Source organism: Leptodactylus fuscus, chromosome 4 (genome assembly GCF_031893055.1).
Source record: "Leptodactylus fuscus isolate aLepFus1 chromosome 4, aLepFus1.hap2, whole genome shotgun sequence".
NCBI classification, from domain to species: domain Eukaryota; kingdom Metazoa; phylum Chordata; class Amphibia; order Anura; family Leptodactylidae; genus Leptodactylus; species Leptodactylus fuscus.
Genome location: NC_134268.1, coordinates 93049964 through 93075505, shown reverse-complemented (window position 1 = coordinate 93075505; position 25542 = coordinate 93049964). Strand labels below are relative to the sequence as shown.

The 25542-nt window shown below is 40.4% G+C and overlaps 1 protein-coding gene across 1 annotated transcript; it reads left to right on the top strand.

The window, feature by feature from the left end:
• Positions 1-1192: 1192 nt before the first annotated feature.
• NEDD9 (neural precursor cell expressed, developmentally down-regulated 9) lies at positions 1193-25229 on the top strand. The gene is made up of 7 exons (XM_075270808.1): positions 1193-1297; positions 11508-11924; positions 20702-20800; positions 21032-21121; positions 21440-22576; positions 23830-23919; positions 24018-25229. Exons 1-7 carry the CDS (start codon positions 1286-1288, stop codon positions 24525-24527), a joined length of 2355 nt encoding a protein of 784 aa, XP_075126909.1. The 5' UTR covers positions 1193-1285; the 3' UTR covers positions 24528-25229.
• Positions 25230-25542: the final 313 nt, after the last annotated feature.

Here is a 25542-nt window from a genome sequence, read left to right as displayed (position 1 = left end):
CCTAATCCGGAGTGGAGTGCACGGCTGGATGCTGGTGCAGTGCACCAGCTTTGTCGCGGCTACCCAGTTTTTGGTCTGGAATCTGTGGCCTCCGCCTCCGTTTCTGGACCAAAAAGCTCTGTGTGAACTTACCCTTAATATTGAAAGGTATAGGGCCCTTTAACTGCAGTTGTATAATGGTATCCCAAATGTTTAGTAGTACCCAAACCTGCTGATGGGCCCTGTCCACACTGGCATCGTGGATTTTGCTTTCACAATATGCATGAGTGAAAATAGCTGAGTGATGTGCTGTCCATCAGGAACGTATGTATAGGGTGTGCAGAGGTAGCCACAGCTATTGGCACTGGAGCTTTGGGGGACTAAAGGCCTCAATAAGACACCAGTATTACAGACTGCACATCATATGTGTAGACCCCACTACATATTATACATTAGGGCCCAGAAGCTTGACGCTATGCCTCTACTGTCCACCATGGCTACATGTTGTTTTGATATAGCAAATCTATGAAAACCTGACAGCAAAGAACTTGAAGAGGTGTGAACAAAGCCTTAAAGGGGCTCTTTCCAGGATTTGTATAAAGTTTTTTAAATCATATAAAACATAACCACCACCAACCCCCCCCCCCCCCCCCCCCCCCCGTGCTATCGTTTTTATCACTTATTTTCCGTGGCCTGGTCTGCAGACTATCCTTCCCCATTGTACGTCATTGTAAATCTCCTCAGCCCCAACACACCACATTCTTGGCCCTCATGTTGGGATCCTTTCCTGACACATTGGGGCTTGAGCAGTCTGACAGCTGCTGGACTTTGAAGTTGCAAAGGAACAAAAACAAGAGGCTGAGGTAAAAAGATGCAAATCTGGCCGAGGGGGAATGGACGTACATTCCTGTGCCCCCCTCTCAGCCTACCTACTGCATAACAAAGTTTATTTTCTCTCTCTACTCCAGGTCACAGGAAGCCATTTTGTCAGCACGTAAGAATGTGAGCCGCTGTGTGGTGTGCGCACATTTCTATTCCATACAGCCATGTCCTGATATAGAAATCTCCCCAATGTGAGACTATGAGAGCGCCCTGAGCAGAAGAGGCGTGGCCGCTGCCGGGAAGCCCCGCCTCGGCCAATCAGGAGCGACTATGCTAATTACACGTACACTCTGCATTGTGCAACCCAAACAGAGCGCTCAGATCGCAGGCAGCGTCCGGTGTTACGTGTGTCTTCTCGCAGAGTCCAGCAGACATTACTGCACTTACCAATGTGGTAACGCCGGAGATCAGGGAATCTGCAGACATGAAGTACAAGGTGAGGTCACCGCTTGTAGGGTCTGTGTATGGTAGAGACGTGCAACAGTGCTGGGGGACAAGTGGGAACAGTAGGGAGAGCTGCTATTCATTAGTGTGGTATAGACGTGCTATAAGGCTGGAGAGTGGGCTGGAGAGTGTATAGACATGCTGTAGGGCTGGAGAGTGTATAGACATGCTATAGGGCTGGAGAGTGTATAGACATGCTGTAGGGCTGGAGAGTGTATAGACTTGCTATAGGGCTGGAGAGTGTATAGACTTGCTATAGGGCTGGAGAGTGTATAGACTTGCTATAGGGCTGGAGAGTGTATAGACTTGCTGTAGGGCTGGAGAGTGTATAGACACGCTATAGGGCTGGAGAGTGTATAGACACGCTATAGGGCTGGAGAGTGTATAGACTTGCTATAGGGCTGGAGAGTGTATAGACACGCTATAGGGCTGGAGAGTGTATAGACACGCTATAGGGCTGGAGAGTGTATAGACATGCTATAGGGCTGGAGAGTGTATAGACACGCTATAGGGCTGGAGAGTGTATAGACATGCTATAGGGCTGGAGAGTGTATAGACATGCTATAGGGCTGGAGAGTGTATAGACTTGCTATAGGGCTGGAGAGTGTATAGACACGCTATAGGGCTGGAGAGTGTATAGACTTGCTATAGGGCTGGAGAGTGTATAGACTTGCTATAGGGCTGCAGTCCTCCCAGCTCCACTATGTGGATGAGGGGCTGACACAGATTAACCCCTGAGTGTGCTGCTGACACCAGCAGAGCATTCACTAGTGTGCTGGAATTCTAGTGATCAGACATCATGGCCAGTGACTGCTCTCCTCACTCCTGTCACCTTGCCCTGGTTGGCCGCTTGCTACTTTGTGCCTCAGTCTTCCTGTTTTTTACTAGTAGTAAAAGTTACAGTAGGTAAAAGTTATAGTCGAGTGACGCGTGCGATTTGCTTGTCGCCAACTTTTTATGGTTCATTGAAATCACGTATACAATTGGCACTACAGCCTTATTGCAAAAAGACTTACTATAATAGTCGTGACTAGACACTGGTGTAAACACGGTGCAACTTTGACACAGTATGGTTGGCTTTAATTTATTTATTTTTTGCTGTGTTATACATGTCGGTGTGGATTATTAAGAAACAATGGGGTATGGATTGAATGCACCACAATGGACAAGAACTTTGCCAAGGTTGTGTCGTAAACGTCTGGCTCAAAGTAAGCCATTTAAACGGTGGTAAAACGTACACTAAACAGTCTAAAGATACGCTGGCTACATCGTAGCCGTTATAATGTTTGCTTTTATGGGAAATTAGATTAGATCTATAGGTTAAATGGTACAATTATTGAACCCCTTGACCTGATGCTTTCTGAGGTTTCCCCTTACTGTCTAAGGATCTGACTAGTAGTAAGTGACCAATATTGTGCATATTATTGTTTTATTTATGATGACTTATTCTGAAGTGATGCAATGTAGATAAAGATATTCCAGGACTGGAGGTTGATTAAGTGAAGAATAGCCATTATAGTCGGAGTCAAATATGTGTTCATGAAATAGGTCGCAGCTCCCACCATAACAGAAGCCATGACATCACTGTCAACAGAGCATATAAAAAATGACTGTCCTGAAAATGATTTAAAACATTTTTGTCTTAGTATGTTTTTACTTAACAATTCAGTCTGCGGTTCCCATTTGTCTCTGTGGCACTTTAAGGGAGTTTTTCACAAGGAACTCAATATCAAACCTTACAGAGTATGTTGTAGGGAACCTTATATTGATCACATTATACTTTTTACATAGACCAATACATACACCACTTCCTTGACCAGGACATTTTTAGAAACATGCCAATGAGGTTCAGGTACAAAGGTGTGTGCCAGAGCCTTCGTGGGCTCCATATTCAAGTCTGAAACCTGAAAATTCTGGCACACTCGATTATATTTCTGAAAATTGCTTATTTTAAGTATAATAAACAAGTGACAGACTGGTGCAGAGAGATTCTGCTCCCCGAGCACTAATAAACTTCAAGAGATGGAGTGTAGAAGCTACTCACATGGTGATGAAGTGGCAGTGGGATTATTCAGGGTTGTAGGCTGTTCTGAAAACCCAGCTCTTGAGGTTGCTTTTGAAGGGTTTCACTATGGGAGACAGTCTGATGTGTTAGAGTAGCTAATTCCTTAATATTGGGACACAATAGTAGTCTTGGAGACAGCTGTGAAGACCAGATAAGAGGAGAACAAGGAGTAGGTTTTGTGAGGATCTGAGATTGCATTTAAGATGGTATTTGGAGATTAAGGTAGAATGGTTGCGGATGGGGCAGATTGTGGACTGGCTTGTATGTTAATGTTTTGAACAGAGTTTTCTGAACAATGGGTTATAGTAGAGGAATTTTTGAAAGGGAAACGTCCAAGGAGAGTGTTTAGTTTAGAGGCCAGCAATGTTGAAGATGAAGTGGAGGGATGCAAGAGTGTTAGTAGGGAAGGATGTTTCAGTATTCTAGGTGGGAGATGATGAGGAACTGCACTAGCATTTTTGCTGGCTCAGAGCTGAGCTTTATCTGACAAGTGATGAACATCAATAGGCCCCAATGACAATGGGGCCTGCCAGGTCATGGCGTCTGCCATTTACTGGAAAAGAACTGCAGTTTAAAAAAATAAATAAAAGTGCGAAATATCACTTTCATTTTGGATGTGTTTTATCATCTTGTGGGTCTTAAAGCATGTATGTAACTTTTTGTCACAAATGTGACATATTATGATGGATGCAAAGCTGTTGCCTACACTGGCCTATTGTATTAACACTGAAAGGTCAGCATTCACAAGCCGCAGCAATCTGAAGGGGTGAAGGATTCCTGTTTCAGCATGCTTTCTTGTCCCTACCACATCTACATGATATTGTGTCTACTGTAAGGCCCAGAACAAGCTCTTTGTGATTGCTTCTTGACATGTTATCTATACTGAAATAAAAGACTGCTCGACAAGCCTGAGCAACACAATGTGCTACTTATTATTCTTAAGGGTGTATTCAGAAGACCTTCAGGCATTGAGTCTGCTACTACCATTCATGTAGCTGTAGGGCTTGTTATATGTACCCATAGCAAGATGACTAAAACTAGCACTTTCTCACAGAATTTCACATCTTATTGTGTTTCTACAAGCTGGATACTTCTGGACAGTGTTTTCTATTATCCCTAACCAGACTGCATTGATACATAAACTAATATTTATGAAGGATACTAGTGGTTCATACAGTAAAGGACTTGGAAATCAAGTCAAGTTGCCTGCAGGTATACAACTGTTTTTTAGGGAAATATTTAGTATGACCTACAGGCATGCTTCTACTGGTCACATCCCTGAGAGACTAGCTTAGTTCATATTGCCATGAGGGGGCTCGAGGGCAAAACTTGCAATGTCTTTGATAACTCAACTAAAATCTTGAATCCTCATTGAGAATTTCTGCTTTGAAATAAAAAAGTTGTCTTGAAATCTTTACCTGTTACTCCAGGTCTGATACTGCCTGGTCCCCCACCAGCTTGTACTTTCTGCTGCAGCAATAATTTTCAGTGACCCTTGGTTCACATCTGCGTTGGTATTCCAATCGGGGGGAGTCCGCATAGGGACCCCCCAAACGGAATACTGAACGCATTTGCAAATGGCGTGCAGTGAAAGCACACGGATCTCCATAGACTATAATGGGATCCATGTGCTTGCCGCGAGATCTCCGCACGAGTCATGTGAAGAAGAAAGTAGATTGTGAAGTACTTTCCTGTCCGCATGTTCCCGACAGAGATCTGGTGGCAAGCACACGGACCCCATTATAGTCTATGGGGATCTGTGTGCTTTTACTACACACAACTTGCAAATGCATTCAGTATTCCATTCGGGGGCGTCCCCTGAATGGAATACCAACGCAGATGTGAACAAGGCCTAACAGATGAGTGATCACTGAAGTCAGTTACCCACTACAGTCAGTAATAGACTCTGTTATTAGAATTATAGGATGATATATAGAATATATCAACCATTTTGCTGATACAGATGCTTCATAGTACCTTGTCTTAGTTACTGTCGAAGTGGTAAGGGTTAGAAAAATCTTTCAGTACCATCCAAGATATATTTATTTTCTTGAGAAATGTAAGTACATCATTCCTAATAACATACTTCTAAGGTTTTCCCACTAATCTACATAGTTCTACTGAGACTAAGGAAACATAATACACCCAGCTCTGTGGATTAGTATAATGCCTACTTCTTATGTGCAGTAAATGGAGGAGAGGGAGACCTAGCATCCTATTTGCATCCACTTACTCAGTTGACCTAACACATCAGTACCATTTGGTCAATGGTCTAAGCAAACTAAATGCAATGACTTTCGGGAATTCTTGATATTACTGTGAAAGTGGCTGTCTAGCCACAGGCTCGAGGTTAAATTGGGTGTGACAAGAAAGCTTCTCTTTGCAGCTAGTGTAACAGACTGTTTAGCACATGAAGTATCATTTACAGCTTTAGCATCCAATGCACAGTTGGCGTGATGCTGTACATTCAGCTATATACATTGGAAGTGTGCTTAGGTCAAAATGAATGCTGGTTAGGTATATTTATGATCAGTATTTTGTTGCATTAGAAGAACAAGCAAAAACTTTGCCCAGACATTGATATGGTTGACACAGATATAGGTCCTCATTAACTATAACTGTGTCTGTCAGGTTCTAGTTATGGTGTTCCATCCCCCCCCCCCCTCCTTTTTCTTTTGCCAGAAAATAAGAACATCATGCTGCACTGTTTTGTCTGCGACAGAATAGCAACACCTAATGGAATTGGCAGTGCAAATGTGAACCTAGCCTAAACTGTTACCACCGACTTTGTCAAAGTACTGGTTTACCTGCGGGGCTGACATCACCTGGCAAACTTGGTTAGATGACAATTGCGCTCAAGGGGGCCACTGCTCAGTTAAGAACTGAAAACTTCAGTTTTATTAACAAAACCCCCTGCTAAACCTACTGTCATCTGTCTTCAACCTAATGTTGTTTACATGTGAAAGACACATGTATGACAGCAGTCTGCAGACCTCCACATGTCCTATCATGGCCTTTACTGATTCACAGCAATCTGCTGTTGAAGTAGTAACACAAGGTGGTGTGCACTGTTCTTGCCACAGATCATTGGATCCGGACATGCAAGATGACTAGATTAGATTAGAGTAGTAAATAATGCTCTGCCAGGAGACGTCTTCACATCTTACATTAGGACAGCCTGCCTATCTAACCCTCTCATTAGTATGGCTGTTATTTATGATGGCTGCAGATGAGCATTTCCTTACAAGTCAGATTGGTAACTTCAAAGAAATGGTAGTAACATTCCGACTTTATTACAAAGTACTATGACTGTAGCAACATGGGAACTCTTAATGGCGAGATTGACAGGAATAGCAATAGCGGGGCAGAAATTACCTAGGCAACACAAGGCCCAATGTATTTTGTTATGTACAGAGGAAAAGAGAACAGCATGTGCTTTGTAGGCTTTGAGTTGCTTACCCCTCACATTCCTCATCCCTGCGGTTGTTAAATGTCTGGTAACTTTGTAAATAGAGCTGTGAAAAAACTCTGAAAAACATCCTTTAGACAAACTAACTTCTAATGAAAAGCATGACATAGCCTTCTAATTCTGGCACGCCTAATGCCAAAATAGATGCTTAATTCCCATGTATTCTAGAGGTGGTGTTATGGGAAAGATGACTGAGATCTAGTAGAGAAAAAGCCATTTGTGCACTTTGTAAAACTAAATTATATATTCATGGGAGAGCCTGAAAAATTAGGTTTTTGTTTACATGGGTAAAGTGGATGTAGATCTTCTCCCCAGTTCCTTATTGGTCTAACCATTGTAACTTGCTCAAATGTTTTATTTACTCATTAGATTATGAGAAAACTTCACAGCATCTGAAAGAGCCGGTTACGTTGAACATACAGTCTGAGCAGAATGAGATATAGTCTTGTGGGAAAATTCTGTACACCCGATTCATTAAAATCCCTGCTAGGAGTCCAGTGGGCGGTCCTCCTCAATGAATAACAACCATTAACAATTAGGTGACCCCACCCACTGGACTCCTAAGCACAGAATGTATATTGGTTTTCTCAGCTCGTGTTGCTCTATACCAGGGCTAGGGAACCTTTGGCTCTCCAGCTGCTGTGAAACTACAACTCCCATCATGCTCCATTCCCTTCCATGGGAGTTCCCAGAACAGCAGAGCCAGTATGCATGCTGGGAGTTGTAGTTTTGCAACAGATGGAGAGCCATACGTTCCCTACCCCCTGCTCTATACCATGCTGCCTGTAGTTTGTATAATATTTTCATTGTGACAGGTTCCCTTTAAGTTGGCCATACACAAAGATTTGGCTTGGCCAGAATGTGCCAGATTTATTGTACATTGGAGCCTTCATATGAACAATCAATGTTGACATGCCAGATTGAGGTGGGAAGTGGCAACTCATTGGCTGTAATGGGCTTGTTATGAGTCAGATTCTAGCTACAAAGTACAAATGGCTTTAGCAGATACTTGCCCATAAAGCACAGTGGGGAGAGGGACTGGCCTAATATTTTCTAAGCGGTCACATCCATTCTAAAATGGATGCAGTTAATAAACACAAAGATCCAATGAGAGTTATTTTTGAGAGAAAGGAAAGAATTGGTCACGCTGATGAATGTAGCCATACTGAAGGTCTTTAGGAAAAAGTGGCCTATTCACTGCTAGGCTGGTTGCGGTTCTATGAATTTCAAAGGTATAAAGGGCGCTAAACGACAGAAGACTTGCTGGGAATCTTAGAAGACCTGCAATGAATGCCTTTGTACAACAGACATCCAGCGGTGAAGTCACTGGAAACCACCATCAAATAGCTTTAATATTCATTGTACAACATTAGGACTCCCTGTCATGAGTGGAATATACGATATATCGTATAATATGTACCATATATTATGTTTATATCAACATATGCACATAATAAGCTTCTAAAAGATTCCTCCTTTAATTATATGCAGATAGCTCTAGCCGACAGTGAAGGGTGGGACGTTTCGTGGCGCTAACCACTGTTTAGGCATCTACCAGGATGACAGGGGAAGTTAACCATTTAATTCTGATGTTACCATTTATAATTAGGACTTGTGTGACTGATGTGGGCTTGGATGGAGCAGGTGTTGGTTGGAACCCCTCAGTAGCAGTTCAGTGTCTTTTTCATCTTATTAATAGGCACTTGCTTTATTAATTAACTCCATGTTCCCTTTCCAGTTGTGGTAGCCTTTGGCGTCATCACCTATCGCTTTAAGTACATAATAACACACCTTGCCAGAGCCTCAAGCAATGAACCTAGGATTTCACACACGCCTTTGAGTAGATGTTTGTGTTTTTACTTGGTGTGGCAACTTTTAGTCACAGTGAGATCATTTCACTGTACATAATGCTGTGTTTCTTGCTTTTTTTAGGCTGTGCTGTCATGGATTGGAACATCTTTTATTGAGTGAAAATAAACACGCTCATATATAGATTTTATTAACCTGTCAAATCCTGCCCTAGATGTTGGCTAATAGTAGTGTTTCTGATTGATCCCTTAGGGCAGATCCTCCTGATTCTTCTTATTGTCCGTGTTTTTATCGCTCAATGATAAATGAGTCTTGGTTAGAAAACCTATTCTCTGGAATGGGACAACACTGCAGTGCCCAGTACAGATACTACTGAAAGTACAAATGGCTTTTCCCCTACTAGTTATAATAAAGGTCCATGACATGCCTGAGGTCTATCCAGGACGGATTGCACTTTGTGTTTCTACATGAAAGACCTAACAGCTGGAATAAGCTGACCAGTTGCACTGCTCTTTGATCTTGACAGATAATTCTCCTGTATCTACCCACTTTCATCCAATGTCTTCTTCATTTAGCCGATCAGCCGTTCTTTTGGCCCAGAATACATCAGTGTATAGCAAACCTTGAGTTGGTCATCTCAGTGTGTGTCATTAGAGTAAGTTCACACAGATTTTTGGTCAGGATTTTGAGGCTGTAAACTCCTCAAAATCCTGACCAAAAAGACAGCTCCTATTGAAATCAATGGGAGCCGCTCAGGAGTTTTTTGTTTTGTTTTTTTTTTTTCCAGGAGCCGTTTCTTCCGGCTCCTGGAAAAAAGAAGCGAGATGCTTATTCTTCAGGCAGAGTCTCCTCGTGATTCAACCTGAAGACACTCCCTCCTCCGGACTAGGCCCATTCATTGGGCCTAATCCGGAGCAAAGTGTGCGACTGGCCTCAGGGTCCAGTCCAAAAAATCACGTGTGAACTTACCCTTACTGTGTTTTTCGTTTTATTATATTGACACACCCATAACCTATTACACTTCATGAGACGTGACCGTTTGCAGCTTTACCAGCTATAACTCTAACAGACAGACTTTACTTTTATGATAGTTATGATTGCTCAAGGTGAGTGAGATATAATGCCTTCCTTTTCTTTTCCAGTGAAGCATTAACTCACATTTTTATTGGTCTGCCGCTAAAACCCAAGCCCAATGCACTGGACATTGCACTGACTAAAGACCTGTACAAACATCCTTCATTTCAGTGTCTGAATACCATTGGCCATTGAGTCAGAAGTTTAAGAACTATGGGTTCCTTTTGGGGCTTTCTTTTTACTTAAATACATAATTGCATACATCTTTTAGGCTGAAAATTATCTTGTAAAGGGGGATTTATTAAAATTGTATCAAGTATGACCAATGTTACTGTATATAGCAAGCTGAAGAATGCCCTTGTCCAAGGGCTTGTGTTGCTTGATCCTCTTTCTCGTTCCTCAACAATTTTGTAAGCTAATTCCTAATAAATCAAAGTTCCTTCTATCGTGTTATGGGCAGGTTTCTTCAGCCTGATATATGCTAGATGTAATTCTTCCTATTGATGTAGTTAGCTTGTCAGTCATACTGTAGTTGGCTTGTATAATCCTGGGCCTCACCAGAACAATCTGTTATATATTAATATAGCTAATATATTAGATATATATTATGTCTGTTAGAGTCTGTTTGCTGTATAATCTCTTCTGGTCTAAAGATACCCTTGGAAAGCAGTTGCTATTCTCCTCTATTACTCCTCTATTGCTGCCAAACATTTATTGCTTCTCCTAGCAGTAATTTTATTAATAATCAAATGAATGGGCTTGATGCATGAACATACCCATAAGGCACCTGCTTGCGTCAGTCCTATTGTTTACAGGCTGGAATTGATTTCCTCCTATCATTTGATCAGGTTGAATAGGCCCGGCATGTCTCCTCTTTAATATTGCGTTATTAGACGACTCGAGATAGATTACTGCCTTATTCTGCTTTTTTTGATGTTGCCCTTACTTGGAGAAGTTGCTGAAACTTAATTCTGGAGTCTGAAGTATTATGACATTCCTGAGGATCACGTTGTTTCTCTCAATGAAGGATTTATAAAATATGCTGCCACTGTTACGTGGGATAGGGTGGGAGCGATCACACTTTAATAATGTTAGAGAGACTTTAGTTATGGAGTTATCTATCACATTCATTATTTAGAACTTATGAAACTCTCAAGCGCTAGAAAATTGCTCAAGGGGATTGTAGCGTAGGTTTTCTACTGGTTGCCTTTGCGAAGAATATATACCCCTTCCCCCCCGATTTAGGTTATAAAAGTAAGGTATGGGTATGCATTTAGAATAAACCACATCCAACTATTTAGCCAAGAATTATCTGCATCGAAATATCGAATTGTCCCCATGGTAAATAGTACATCAATTAAAGCCAGCAAGAATAAACAGGTGAATTGCTTGCAGCAGTGTTAGTTCACGATAACAATAAGCAAGCATGAATATTCACTGTGAGAAAACACTTTCAGCTGACTAGCCAGCCTCTGCATTGCACATCAGCTGATCAGATGTTCAGTGATAAGTAACAACATGCTTTTTCACATGGGAATTAGCTAACACTTTAGGGTTTGATTATTTCTAGTCAAAAAAATATTCTTTTTACCATGAATATAAACAAAAGCACATAGTACATATGCAGATTCATATCTAACTGGCTGGCTCAAGGGCCTAGTCGCACATGGTGGAGTTGGCACAGAGTAGCTAAATATAGCTTTTCCAGATATTTCATTAATTCTTTGTTTGTTTCCCTGTATAATAACCCCTTATTAAAAGTGAAATATTTTCCTTTGCTTTTAGAATCTCATGGCAAGAGCTTTGTTTGACAATATTCCAGAATGCGCAGAAGAATTGTCCTTCCGGAAAGGGGATATCTTAACAGTGATTGAGCAGAATACTGGTGGGCTAGAAGGCTGGTGGCTCTGCTCATTACATGGTCGCCAAGGAATTGCACCAGGAAATAGACTAAAGCTTCTCATTGGCCCCGTGTCAGATTCTTCTAAACATGACCTTCCGAAACAAGAAGCATCGCCTCAATTCTGTTACCAGCATCAAATCTATCAAGTGCCACAAAGCTCTTTACAGGATTCTGTCTACCAGGTTCCTCCATCTCACCATAGTCCTGCTGTGTTTAAGGGATTCAGGAGCCCTGATTTAGAAGACCTAAAACAAGCGCCACAATTTGTGGAAAATGTGGATGTTTCTTCCGGTGCTAAGGTAAGCTATGGTTTATTCTGCATTAACTCTATTACCTTTTTTGTTTTTAAGTTGCATCTAAAACTCATCTATGCTGACAGAGAAGGACTATAGAAAAGTAAAGTCAAACAAGTATAAAGAGCAGTTTTAGGTTTGTTAGGGTAGTCCGTATATTATTATAGTTGTGTTGACTATTTACGTAATAAGGTTGTCTCTTTACAAACAACCCCTTTAATATGGGAGCCATCACCACATGGATCAGCTGATCAGCCTGGTGCAGCTCCAGAAACTCCTGCCAGTCAGATGTATTTCTCCTGTAGCTGTCACTGCAGGAAAAATATACCATTATATAGCAACTCTTTATATGAATGTATCACATAGGTGACCCAAATCCTCTTATTTGAAAATGTCTTGTAAAGACAACCCATTGTTCATATGTCCCATTAGGGCGCCTGGGCATCATAGACTCATGCCATCCTTCTATTACATGAACGACTATTTATCTGAATGGTCATAAAGTAATACTGCACTCTAAATTTCCCCTACAACTGTTTGCTGGAAGTCCTAGAAGTGAGACTTGGGCAATTGACCCTAGGAGGCCACACTGATGAAACAACCCTTTTAATGGCTCTGTGATCTGTCCTACAGATCATAATGTCCTAATGCCACAATAGTGCATAGTACGTGAGCACATATAACAAAGAGTGAGGCTTCATGTTTATTAATATCATAAGCTGGTTATAGGGCACATCAATATTTAGTTCTATGTTAGTCCAGAATCCAGTGTTTTGCAGTAATGTCTGTCACATCACTCATAAGCACCAGACATTACTGACTTCTTGTCAATATGTTTTCACCATTCACAAGCAGACAGGCAGGACAGTAGAGGAAATGCTTGGCTGCCATTGCAGTTTAGCCTGTGAAAGCCAGCTTATATTGGCAGAGAGGTCAGACATTTTCCTCTCTAGACTTAACGCTGCTGCTCGCAGACCTCTGTAATATTTCTTGTGGGACTTGTACTCCAGCCGACATTTATTTTTTTTCTCTCTCGCTCTTAATGCATATTTGGAAAACCAAGGCTCTCATGTGGAATTTCTGTTTCATAACACTTGGAGAAGCTCCTCTCCGTTTTGATCAAAGCCAGGTGCAGGATTATTATTCAGCTAGCGTATATTACCTGAAGACAGAAGAGCTGCAGACTGGTGCCTTTGCTTACTGGGCCTTTCATTACCTACACACCTTTATAACCTTTATTTGCCTGTTTGGTAATAGTAGTGAATGCATCTGGGATCCCTTTACTATCCAGTTCATGAAGAATTGGACTCCTATCATAGCACATAACGGTGGGCACATCGTCAGTGGCAAAGCAGCTGCTATTTCCCTGTTCTTACTGGGAATAACCACAGAATCAAATAGATATAAAATATCTTTATATTTATCAAATATACTAGCAAGTCTGAAAGAAATGTAAAGGTTGACATAGCCATTTATTAGATATCATTTTCTATGCTTCTGATGTACAATAACATATTTGCATTTTCTGTGTGAGCACAACTAAGCAATTACATGGTGTTAATTCCAGATAAATCCCTGTATAGTGAACAGGGGATTAGGCTCTACATTACAGACCTTGAGACTTATTTTGTGGACTTGTTAAGTTCAGAGAAGGTCGATATATAACACTCCTCCATCTGTTCCAATGGAATGCAATAAAAGACTGATGAAAACCACCAACAAACCACATTCTGACCTTGAACTACACCCTTCTAGGCTAGCCTGGAACTGCTTGAAAGTGGTGGTTGTCAGTTCACACCCAGCCTTTATTAGGCCGATTGAAAGTAAAGCTCCTCCTTGTTCTAAAGCATGGATCCTAAAACACAAAAAAAAACACCAAACCTCTATTCTAGTGATGTATGGGTATCCATTTTTGTTGTTGCATACCCTTGTTTCAGTTGGACAAGGTAGCCAATAACAGAAAACTGCTGTTCTGTGAATGGATGCTGTCTGCAGGTATTGGACTGATAATTGGCTCATTAAATAGATACATTTATATAGTGCCCTCATATTTCACAGCGCTTTACATACAGTGCCATGTACATAAATATCTTCTAGCAAATAAAATTTTCCCGTCTGCGGTGGAAAGAAAGCTGAGACTGGTGACAACAGAGCACTAATGGAGCTCGATTTAGTCCAGTTAGCCATGTCCGGATAGTATCATGTGGTTTTGGTCACATAATATACAGTGTGACTGCCACTAAAAATGAAATGTTTAATAACGTTCTTAGGTTATGACTGGCTTATACCGTAGAAGACTGAATAATATCATAAGACTATTCTCATGAGATGTTGTTAGTCACCAGTGATCTGTATAGGGAACTGTTATCTAGACCGCTTTTGTTCTTCTATCCAGCATGTAAGGAAATAGTCCAAAGGTCTGGTAAGTCACTGATAAGCGCAGTGACTACACAGGTCTGTGCTTTCTTGGCCAGTCATAGCCATATCACAAGTCCATAGCAGTGATGTAATAATGTGACTGTGTGGCAATAGGCTTCCTCTCTAAACTGCACACAAGCTTTATATAGCCTTGGGAACTTTACCTATTCACTCAGCAAGTTTTGACTAGATATGCTGCAGGTTTTAGAGTTTCAAGGAATCATTCAGGCTTATTACTTCAGCAACCACGTGGTCTTCACATATTCCAAAATTAAAACAAAACGAAAAGTAGTGTTACCAGTTCTTTCGGGAGCTGTTGCTTTAGATTGCCGGTTATAGACAGCAATATTTCTTTTTCAGTTTAATATAGTGGATTGCTTACATAGTCATGCCTAATACATTCTTGAAGGGATATTCCCACCTTTAGATATTTAGGCTTGGCCTTAGGATATGCCATAAATGTCTGATAAATTAGGCACCTTTCTCCTCTTTTATTTAGACTCCCATCCCACGAATGTCGTAGCCACTGGCTGACTCATCAAGGGGGAGTATTTGGAGAGGTGGCCATGCGTGTCCGTGGCTCTCCCTCCGATTGCTTAGATGGAAGAGAGCTGTGCACGTCCATGGTCTCCTCTCCACTATTTCTCTGACCTGATCCAGCAACCACCTCACTAGATAAAACCTGTATCTAAGACATTAATGTCCTATCTTGCAGGATACTGATTGGGTACTGATATGTGGTTCTTCTGTCTCCTCTTCACTGGCTGAAGAAGTGTATCATCCGATCAGCTTTATGCTTTAGTAACATTGGATGTTGTGTTCTAATATATTTACAGCAATAGTGAGCATGAATCTGGTCAAACTATCAGAACAATAGCAATGTTTCGTCACTCCTACCATGTAACAGACCAGAGGTCATTACATTGCAGGGACCCGCCACATTGACTACTGCTCCTAGGAGCAGCTTTTATTCATAAGGCTGTTGCTATGTGTGCAAATAGATTGAATCATTAATACAGCCAGGGCTGTTGCTTTTTATAGCTCTGGTGTCTAACATGATTCAGATTTTTGGCCACACAAGAGTAAAACCCACCCTTAGAGAAAACAGAGCTAGTAGGATACTGAAGTAAACACCATTTGCTGCAGCCATTTGGGTTTAACCACAGCAATGTAAACATAGTGTTTGGTCAGTGTGATAATCTCTATATATTCATTATGTAGATTGATGACTTGACTTGACAATGGGTGTAGAATGAAAAATTATCATGTGCATGTCAATTTTTCTTTTTACTATCTTTACAGGGTCTTGATGGGTTTGCGCCTTTTGTCCACTTTTAGCGGTTATCAAACACATATGTAAAATGTGTCTTTGGATTTTAACGCCATAGGGGCTCACAAAGGGTTAATTAAGTCACGTGGTGCATAAGCTCTATTCAGTCTTGACTGTTTGTACAGAGAGAACACCTGCTGTTTGCCCAGTCCCATACACTTCATTTTTTACCTGAGGCTGTCTCAGCAGTCAGTAAAGCCTTTGTTACGTCTCAGAATATTATTTACTTGTTTGTTTTAGTGCAGGATATATGGATTCTGTCTCTATGCAGCTCTGTCTTTTATCTGTGTTTGAAGTTCTGCCAGGCAGCTAATACTAACAGGGTAAAGTAACTTAGTGACCGTAGAGAGAACTGGTCCTATCTGCAGTCAGTACATTATATGACATCGAGAGTTTTCAGTGACCTAGAAGGACCGCCCACTTGACTCTTATCCTAGAATGTTTAATGAGGCAAGCTTCATTTACATTGCTGTCCACAGGAACACCATAGGTGATGTAGGGTATTCTACGGCAGGTAGAATTGACTCCCTGGCAGCATTTTGTTGAATATGTCACTTCATTTACTTTAACTGTGTTATGAAATCAAATTACCCTATAAAGTGGTCACCAGATTGTTCTCCACTGTGGGTACAAGATATATACATTACATCTAGTGATAACTACACTACCCTACATAAAATACACTGTCGAAATGATTTCTTGCCATGAAGGACAATAGTTGGTAGGGCCGGCCATCCCACCGTTCCAGTAGTCACTAATAGTATTGTACTTGTTTTGTGTGTATTTTATGTAAATCCTCAAATGTCCAGCATCATGGAATTAATGGTGCCCTATAAATACACAGCCATAATAGCTGCCCGGATGACTCTGAGCCAGTACACCTGTCACTGCCTGTAAGAAATATTTAGGGCCACAGGTCAGGTTCTAGATCTCTACTCTCAGGCCAGTGTACAGGCTGTCACCTTTCCTTTCTGATGTCTGGAGAATGTTCAGTAGCGGAAAGAAATGATTTGTTTCACTGTTTTCTCACACTAAATCCTTTATTGTTCTCCCACTGCCTCTTCATGAGAAAATCGGTCTCTTAATGGAAGGACCAGGAACTGAAACGTGAGCAACAGGAAGTCTAGTAACCTCGGAGCGCAGAGGAAATTACACAGTACAGTGCTTCACTTCAGTGTGGGCCCTTACTGTAAGAGGCGGTTTTGATCTGCGCCTCTGTATTCTTTTATTGCATAGGACTTTGTGAACATTGTTTCTGATCTTTCACTATGGAGGCTCTGTTTAGGGTTTAAAAAAAAAAAAAAAAAACGTGGGCGTGCAAACAGTAGGAGGACAAGTAGTATTCTCCAGCAATGGAAAAATCATTGTGAAAAATTACAACAGGTTTATTTTTCTAAAATGATATATAAAGGCAAAATGATGACAAGATTGAGGAACAGATTAACTTGAGCATATAAATTTAAACAGTGATTTAAGAAAATACTCTGAATTCTGGAAACAAAGTTTACCTTAACTACTGTGAATAATTGCATGAAAAGGTTAGTTCTTGTCAGAAGGTTCCCTTAAGTTAAAGGCGTTATCCAGAGGTTGTTAATTTACTTACCTGGTCCTAGGTATCACTGATGGACTTGGGGGTTCCACAAACCCCAGGGTCATGTGATCCAAGGTGTATTTGGCCCTCTGGGTTCCTTCTCCCCGAATCTTACAGGTAAATAATTACCTGTGTTAGGACTGGTTGAGCTATAGTCAGCCAACACCCCATAGTACATGTAATTATCTGTGAGATTGGAGAAGAGGAGGTTGGAGCGACCTGGGGGGAAAATGTTGCATCGGATCACATGACCCAGGGGTCGTGACGTCACCTGAATCCCCCGAGTCCAGGTGAATACTCCCCAGACAACCCTGTTAAGCTGACCATTGTGTGGCTGTTTGCTTAGCTGCCAGCTATATATTTTTAGGGTCCATTCACATGGAGGAAAATGGTGAGGAATTTGGTGTGGAATTTCAGCTAGCAGCAAAAGGAAACAATTGAAGTCAATGGGAGGCTTTTTTTTTTTTTTTTTTTTTTTTTTTTTAAGCGCTGGATTTCCACACCAAATTCTGCACCATTTTCCTCCGTGTGAATGGACCCTTAGGGAACACAGCAGCTAATGTTCAGTTTTCCTTCAGCACCACCATCTGTATACATTCAGCATCACTTTTTTGCTATTAAAATCAATAGGCTGTCTGTATAATGCATGGACATGTCAGGCCCTCCAGAATAAGATGCTGTTTGTGGTAAGTCTCCCCATTACTGTAGCTGATATTGAAGTCTGTTATGAGGTAGAAGAGTTTCTAGATGCCCTGTCGAATTGTTCAGCTGACCAATGACTAAGCTCTTGTTAGTCAGATGACTACATCTTTTCTGCAGAATAATAGTTGGGATATGCTGCGCAAAAATCTGCATATGAGTTGAGGAGGGGGAGGGGGGTGATCACTATTACACAGGCCCATGCAAGCAAGTGCTGATCTGTGTTTATCGTTGGTCAGTCCTCGATCTAATGGGGAACCAGACTGCCTCCTACAGCCCGAAGTCATGATTTCCAGACAACCTATATTGTTGTATTCTTCCTGTCCACGAACATCATACGTAAAGGCCATTTCCTCTTCATATCAAAGTAACAACCAGCTGTATTCCTTTTTTTAACCAGTCATCCCTTACAGGATTATATTATTATATAAATGACTGACATCTTTTTAACATGACCAGATGATTCAAGATTCAATATTGATTTAAAGATCTGTTCACATTTGTGTTGTGGATTCTAGTTCCATAGTTATGTAAACTACACCACAGAGCGGGATCCTTCATACAAATCATGCCAATATAGCGGAGCACACCCCATTGGGTGATAATTGGGTCCATTGTGTTGTGTCATGCTGCCTTGTCAGATAGGACAGAATTTATAGTGACTGCTACAATGTCAAAGCCTATGTAAGCAGAATAGTGCTGAGCAACAGTAAAATAGTAACAGATATGTTTAGAAGGCACATGCATAAAAAGATTACTTTAAATTGATCTTAAGTAAAAGCCCTCTATCTCAAATATCCATGTTAAAGGGGTCATCCAGGACATAAACTCTTGACTTTCCCTTCTGATGTGACAACCCAGCTCTTCTCCTCCTGCTTGTCCTGAGGGTAAGGCTGGGTTACCAAGAGTTGGTATGTCAGGAGAGAAGGCTGAAATACAAGACTTGTGACTTCCAGGCAGTAGTTTAAAAAGCTTGTATTGGAAGACATGGGGATACAATACATATATTAGCAAGTGGGACTTGGTGCTGCATTTAATACAATGCTAGCTGTGTGTGTTCCCCTCATAAACCCATTAACAGTGATGCATCTGTGTTGATTACTTTTGTTTTGGTCTATTTTGCAGCTTTTGAGATTGAAACCTTTAATGTATAGAGGGAACCCAAGTTTCGGAAGTCTAGCTGTTACCATTCATGTGATTGAAAGCCCTGATACTTATTATCTGTTCTATTTAGCTTAGCCTGTGTAATGGTTCAGTGAAACCATAATATGTTCTGTAGCCTGGTACGTGCACACGTCTACATTCAGAAAAGGGATGTGGCGTGTTTGGTTTACAGCATACATTACATGCAATCTTTCCAGCTGCTTCTTTAGTTACACAAACATGTAAGGATTATATGGAGGGAATGCATTGTTATGTTTTACCAAATGTCTGTATAATGGAGTGGTAAGCGGTGGCTTATAGCTCCTTATTGTGTAAGTCAGGAAGTGCATTCTGAGGGTCTGAGAAGAATGGAAATATTTTCTCTTGCTGGAATGTAACTTGGTATTCTCTTAATGGATGAGCAGTTTATAATGAAAATATGCTTTATTTCAGAGTCTGTATTGTCATCCCACACGGATGCTGGGAAGTCGGCACTAGACACAGTAACAAACATTGTCTACTTGCGGATTGCTGGACTACATCAATGGGAGTCTGTCAGCCCCAAAAGCATTAGTAAACCAGCCCCAGTACCATATAATGCTCAGGGACTCGAACACACAGCGCTATCATTTGTACAGTGGCTACTTCAGTTTGATGAAAAGATGCTAGCTATTTATTTATTTTTTGTTAAAATCAGGTAGTCTACAGACAAAATTATATAGTATTGTTCTCATGGCTCTGAGCATTATAAGGTACTGGGGATGATTTATTAATGTTTTTGGTACTGACCGACTTCCTTTTAACTGTCTCTTTGATGGAATTTAGCTAGATTTCTTTTGTTTGTTCATTATTATAGCACTGTCACTTAGTTCTAAGTATTCTATAGGAATGACCCTGATACTTAAGAGGCTGGAAACTGTAGGCCTGTGCTCCTCTTCCAACATCATAAGTGGTTGATACGCCAATATGGGTCACAGACTGAACATGGTGCTCACGTGAACTAGCAGTAACTGGATCTTAGTGTTCAGAGATACATGCATTCATAGTATACATTTTCTTATGTATTAGCCAGTATGCTGACAATGACATCAGCCTTGACCTTTAAGCACTCACTTTAGATAATGATAATTGCAGCAATCTGTCTGGTGCCTTAATTCTAATGCCATATAATTCGTACTGGCTTGAGATACTGGACTGGATCTATTCGGTTAAACCTATAATGGTTCACACAAACTTTATTATATCCTGTTCATAGCACACTCTTACGTCAATGCACCCTTACAGTAAACTGTGACCATTACCCTGCCAACGATTCTTAACCTTGTTCTTGACCTTCCTGATTGAAATAACCATTCCTTGCACAGTTTAGAAATGCATTTACCTATATATGTGAAATATTTTGCTTTTGACAGTTTCTTTTATTTATTTAATGTATTTATATCTATTTGATCCAAAGCATTATCTGTTGGTTCTAATATTGTATACTACTATTTTGTAGAAAATTGCACTTGCATATTTGTTCTAGTTTTAATGGGTACAAACCTAAACATCAAGGCGTTTGGTTCTCTTACTAAAATTGTATTTTTGTTGTATTTTCTACAGGTCGTAACTCCAGTAAGAATGGGACAAGGATACGGCCACGAGTCTTCACCAAAGTGGCAGACCAATGTCTACGATACTCCTCCTGCTCGACCACAAGGGGTATGTAAAGAAATAAATGAAAAAGCAAACCCAAACAGAAAATCCTAAAAGCATAGAATCGTAAATCTAACATTGTTGGAGTCACTCACATCTCATAGGTTTCTTTATGATGCCTCTAGCTAATGTACAATGCTATACTAAACAAAAATATATTATAAGACTTTATCTGCTCAATAGCTCCAAGTAGGTTTCTATATAATACAATGGTTTTTGTTTTGTTTTTTTTTAAAGGTATATGATGTTCTTCCAGCTGCTAAAAATACTATGTACTTGAATCCAGCCAGAGATCAAGGAATTTATGATGTTCTTCCTCCTCAAGGGGTAAGTGCCAATTCCTTTCGAAAAGACTTTAATAGTCATGATCCTTCCTAAGTATAGGTGATCGGTATCAGATTGGTCAAAGTCCTATATATTGTATAGTGGCAGCACCAGACCCCTAAAAAGGACTGAGCTGTCCTACTATTCACGGCCACTACACCATTTTTGGATCTGCATCTGCCTCCAGATTGTCGTGGACTCCTTCAATCAGCAGAGCAGTGGGGGTACCAGGCCCCCCATGATTTTATACTGATGACCTATCTTTTGCCCCAGAAAACCTCTAGAAACTCTGTTTCTTACTTGTTATATTTTTATTTTCAGGTTTACAACATATTGCCCTCTGCTAAGGATCAAGCGTATGACTTTCCATCATCTTTGAAACCAAGACCAGAAGCAACTTATGACACACTTCCTCCAAGCTCTAAGACTTGTCAAGAGCAGTGCAAGAAAATGAATGGCGTTACCCAATTGCACTCTGACGTTGCTTCAAGGAAAGGCAGTGTATATGACTTTCCTCGTAACCATCTCAGTCAAGCAGCATCAGATGACTATGACTTTCCTCGAGGAGTTCACATCTCTAATGATCCTGGATCAGATGACCAGGAGGGAATTTATGATTTCCCACCACAAGTTCAGCAGGACTGCAAAAGAATGCAGGATGTAACTGATGGTGTAAATAGGTTGTCCTTCTCCAGCACTGGAAGCACTAGAAGCAACATGTCTATATCTTCCACAACTTCCAAGGAATCCTCTGTGGCATCTTCACCTTCTCAAGACAAAAAACTGTTAATGGACCCAGACTCTGCCATAGAATTGTTGCTTCGACTCCAACAAGCAGTGGAAACTTCTGTGTCTAAGTTATTAACCTTTGTTAATGCCGAGTGGCGCTCATATGCTTATATGGAAAGACATGTGAATGAAATACATTCTGCTGTAGACAAAGTACAACAGATGCTACATGACTATCTCCGGTTCTCCAAAGGGGCTACAATAAATGCCTCTCTTATTTCCGAGTCTGGCCTGTATAATAAAATGAAAAGGGAACTTCAGAGACTGGACGATTCCCATCAGATCTTGACCCAGACCAGCCAGGACCTCAACAACTGCAACTGGTCAGTCAATGTTCTATCTAACAAGAAAGCAACCAACAAATGTGACAGTCTAGAAAGATTTGTCATGGTAGCTAGGACAATTGTAGATGATGCTAAGCAGCTAACCACTACTATCAGTATTAATGCTGAACTTTTATTCAAGCAAGCAACTCTCCAAAATCACAAACCCTCAGACACGACCAACAGTAATTCTGAGTTTGTGTACAGTGGCACAAAGCCCCAGCTTATACAAGCAGATGGTGTTCAGCCATTGAGCCATATGGAAAAAGAGCAAAATCTGAAATTCAAGAGTCGGGAAGGTTCAATAAGAAGTTGGATGGATGACTACGATTATGTCCACTTACAGGTAACAGAATAACAAGTTCCTGTTTTTGTGTTCACCATTGTGTATATATGGTAGTGTTTTATAGGAAATCTAAATTGGCCCCTGTAAAGTATTCTGTATACTTTTGTGATCAGTCCATGGTTCCCTTTAAAATGTCTAAGCTTTATCAGGTCTGGTATCTCTTACACTGTTTGTCTGAAAACTATGTTTCCAATGACGTTTTAACAGTGGTGTGTGTTGTTTTTTTTGTTTTTTTTTGTTTTTTTTTGTCTTTTTTTCCATTTCAAGATGTTTGAATTCTATAGTACACTACTTGCAGTAGGCATTGGTTTGTTGGATCTTGGTGGTGCTTCTTCAGTTGTGTATGTTTTTATTTGTGGTTTGTTCTTGTTTTTTTGTTTTTTGTTTTTTTTTCCTCCAAAATGCAGTGTGCTTTACTACAGCGTTGTTTCTGGCCATTACTCTCATAGATGTCTATAAAGTGCATATTACAATTGAAAAAAGTATTTTAAAAAAAAATAAATTAGAATTTTATGGTATTTTTACAAGCCAAAGTGTTTGAGGGAAAGCTCATGACCAATCAAGAAAAAAACATTATAACTAGTGTGGATTTAAAAAAAAAAAATCTGTCATGGCCAGTTGAATAAGAGTTTGTGCTGATATGGCTGACTTGCTGCCAATTTCTCAGCTATTTGCAGTTAAATAAAAGTAGATAGGGCTTTCAAACCCCCTTTCTTACGCCGGAAAACAGATCCACACAAAAATCACGGCATGTGGTTTGTTTTTTTTTTTTTTTTGTTTTTTGTGTCTTCTAATTCCCAGAATGGTCATTCTTGTCCATCAAAGGACCACAACAATGGACAGGCACACTTCTAAAATAGTGGTTACACACAAAGCCCAGCGTACACCATTGACAATCGGGTCCGTTGTTTTAAAACTGAAAGCAGCGGATGAAAAAGCCATGCATGTAGGACTCTTTCATCTGCCAATTTCAGGCGGACATTGCAAGGATAATGTAAATACAGCCTTGGCACTAGTGTCTGCCTCGGTTTCATATAGTATATCAATCTGTAAGGTTTATAGAGTTCATTTCCATAGACAGAGTTGGTTACAAAGTTTCCCCTGTCAGCTGGGTGAGTGTTACGTCTGGAAATTTTTGAAGAGTTGCGTTTAGTTTCTATATATACACTATAAAAGCATGAGATCATTATCATCTGTAATGTGATTTGGTATTTCCATTGTATAATGACTGAAATGTGCGGATTTTTTTTCAGGGTAAAGAAGAATTTGAACGTCACCAGCGAGAACTTCTAGAAAAGGAAAATATCATGAAGCAAGGGAAACCGCAGCTAGAGCAGCATCAGGTAAACTCTTGTGCCGTTTTTTTTTTTTTTTTTTCTTTCGGCCGGCGACTATTTTTAGAAAAGGAAGGAGATCATGTTTTTCATTATCTGTGTTGCAGCTGAGTCAGTTCCAGCAGCTGGAGCGGGAGATTACCACACCAATGGAAAATGATATCTCAAAGTGGAAGTCACCTCACAGCGTTCCTGCTGAAAACAGTTCTCTGACCCCTCAAGATAAGCAGCTACTGTCTTTCTACTCCGAGCAGTGCGAGACCCTCTTCATCTCCCTTCTTAACGCAATCGACGCCTTCTTCAATTGCATGAGCACAGCTCAGCCTCCCAGGATTTTTGTTGCTCACAGCAAATTTGTCATCTTGAGTGCCCACAAACTGGTATTTATTGGCGACACGCTTTCAAGACAAGTTTCCACAAAGGAAATCTGCCATAGACTGATGAATTCCAGTAATCAGCTGTGCGAACTGCTTAAGAATATTGTAATGGCCACAAAAATGGCGGCACTGAACTATCCAAGTGCTGCATCGTTGCAGGAAATGGTGGACCGTGTGACTGAACTGGCCAATCAGGCCCAGCTTTTTAAACTTTCTTTGGCACAGATGGCTTCTTTATGAGACCGGATATATATATCCAAGAGCTGTATATATTGTTCTTATTAGGATTTTACATTGTATATAGAAATATATTTTTGTAGACTTTTACTGCGCAAGCAAGAACAAATGTGCCGTTTTGCATAGGGCACAAGGGTTAATACGAGAGTTATAATTTATGACATACATATCACATGCTGATGTTCACTCATTGCACCTTATGTCATATGTAAATACATTGAATCCACAAACCTGCCGTTTACTATAGTATTTCTCTATAAAAATATAATTTTTCTTTGTGCCTTGGTGGAGGGTAGACAGTGGTCACCCCCAGCACAATATTTATTATGGTGTATAGTGAGGTGAACAGCAGTGGATTATATTACAGTATATCATATGACTGTTGAGCTTTATATCCCAATCTCTACATTGTCCATTTCCACAATATGGTAACTATTCCAATGTACCCAGGAGATTTCTGGACTAAAAATCACAACTGGCCAGTATGTAAGATATGTTATTTTCCTTCTATAGTACTCTTGTACAGGAAGGTGTTTTTTTCCTATTTTATTTTTTTTTTAAAACTGACGTTTAGTATGAAACTACATTTCAAAGTAACTTGTGGGAAACTGTGTCATAATTTATAAAGGAGGTTTCTAAAGGTATTTTTATCAGAGTAATATTATTGAGGTAAATAGTTAATGTGCTGTATGTAAAATGTATGAAAGCAACATGATTTTTTTTTTTTTTTTTTTTTGTATAAAGAAACTTACTAAAGACAACGCGTTCATGGTTTTGATTTCACATTCCTGTCGCACATAATTTCACCACAGTTCGCCACTTAATATCAGACTAAATGACTCAGGCATCATACTGCCTCTCATACCGTATCCGCTTTAACTGACTGTCCTTATATTCTATACAACTTCAGTAGAAATTCCATCATACTAGCAAAATGTAATGACTTAAACGCATTTCTATTAGAGATGAGCGAACAGTAAAATGTTCGAGATTCGATATTCGTTTCGAGTAGCCCCTC

What these genes read in the sequence shown, in the direction of transcription:
- NEDD9 (XM_075270808.1), top strand. An exon ending in CTCCTGCTCGACCACAAGGG is followed by an intron (nt 20,801 to 21,031) that starts GTATGTAAAGAA and finishes TTTTTTTTAAAG; the next exon opens with GTATATGATGTTCTTCCAGC. An exon ending in CGCAGCTAGAGCAGCATCAG is followed by an intron (nt 23,920 to 24,017) that starts GTAAACTCTTGT and finishes TCTGTGTTGCAG; the next exon opens with CTGAGTCAGTTCCAGCAGCT.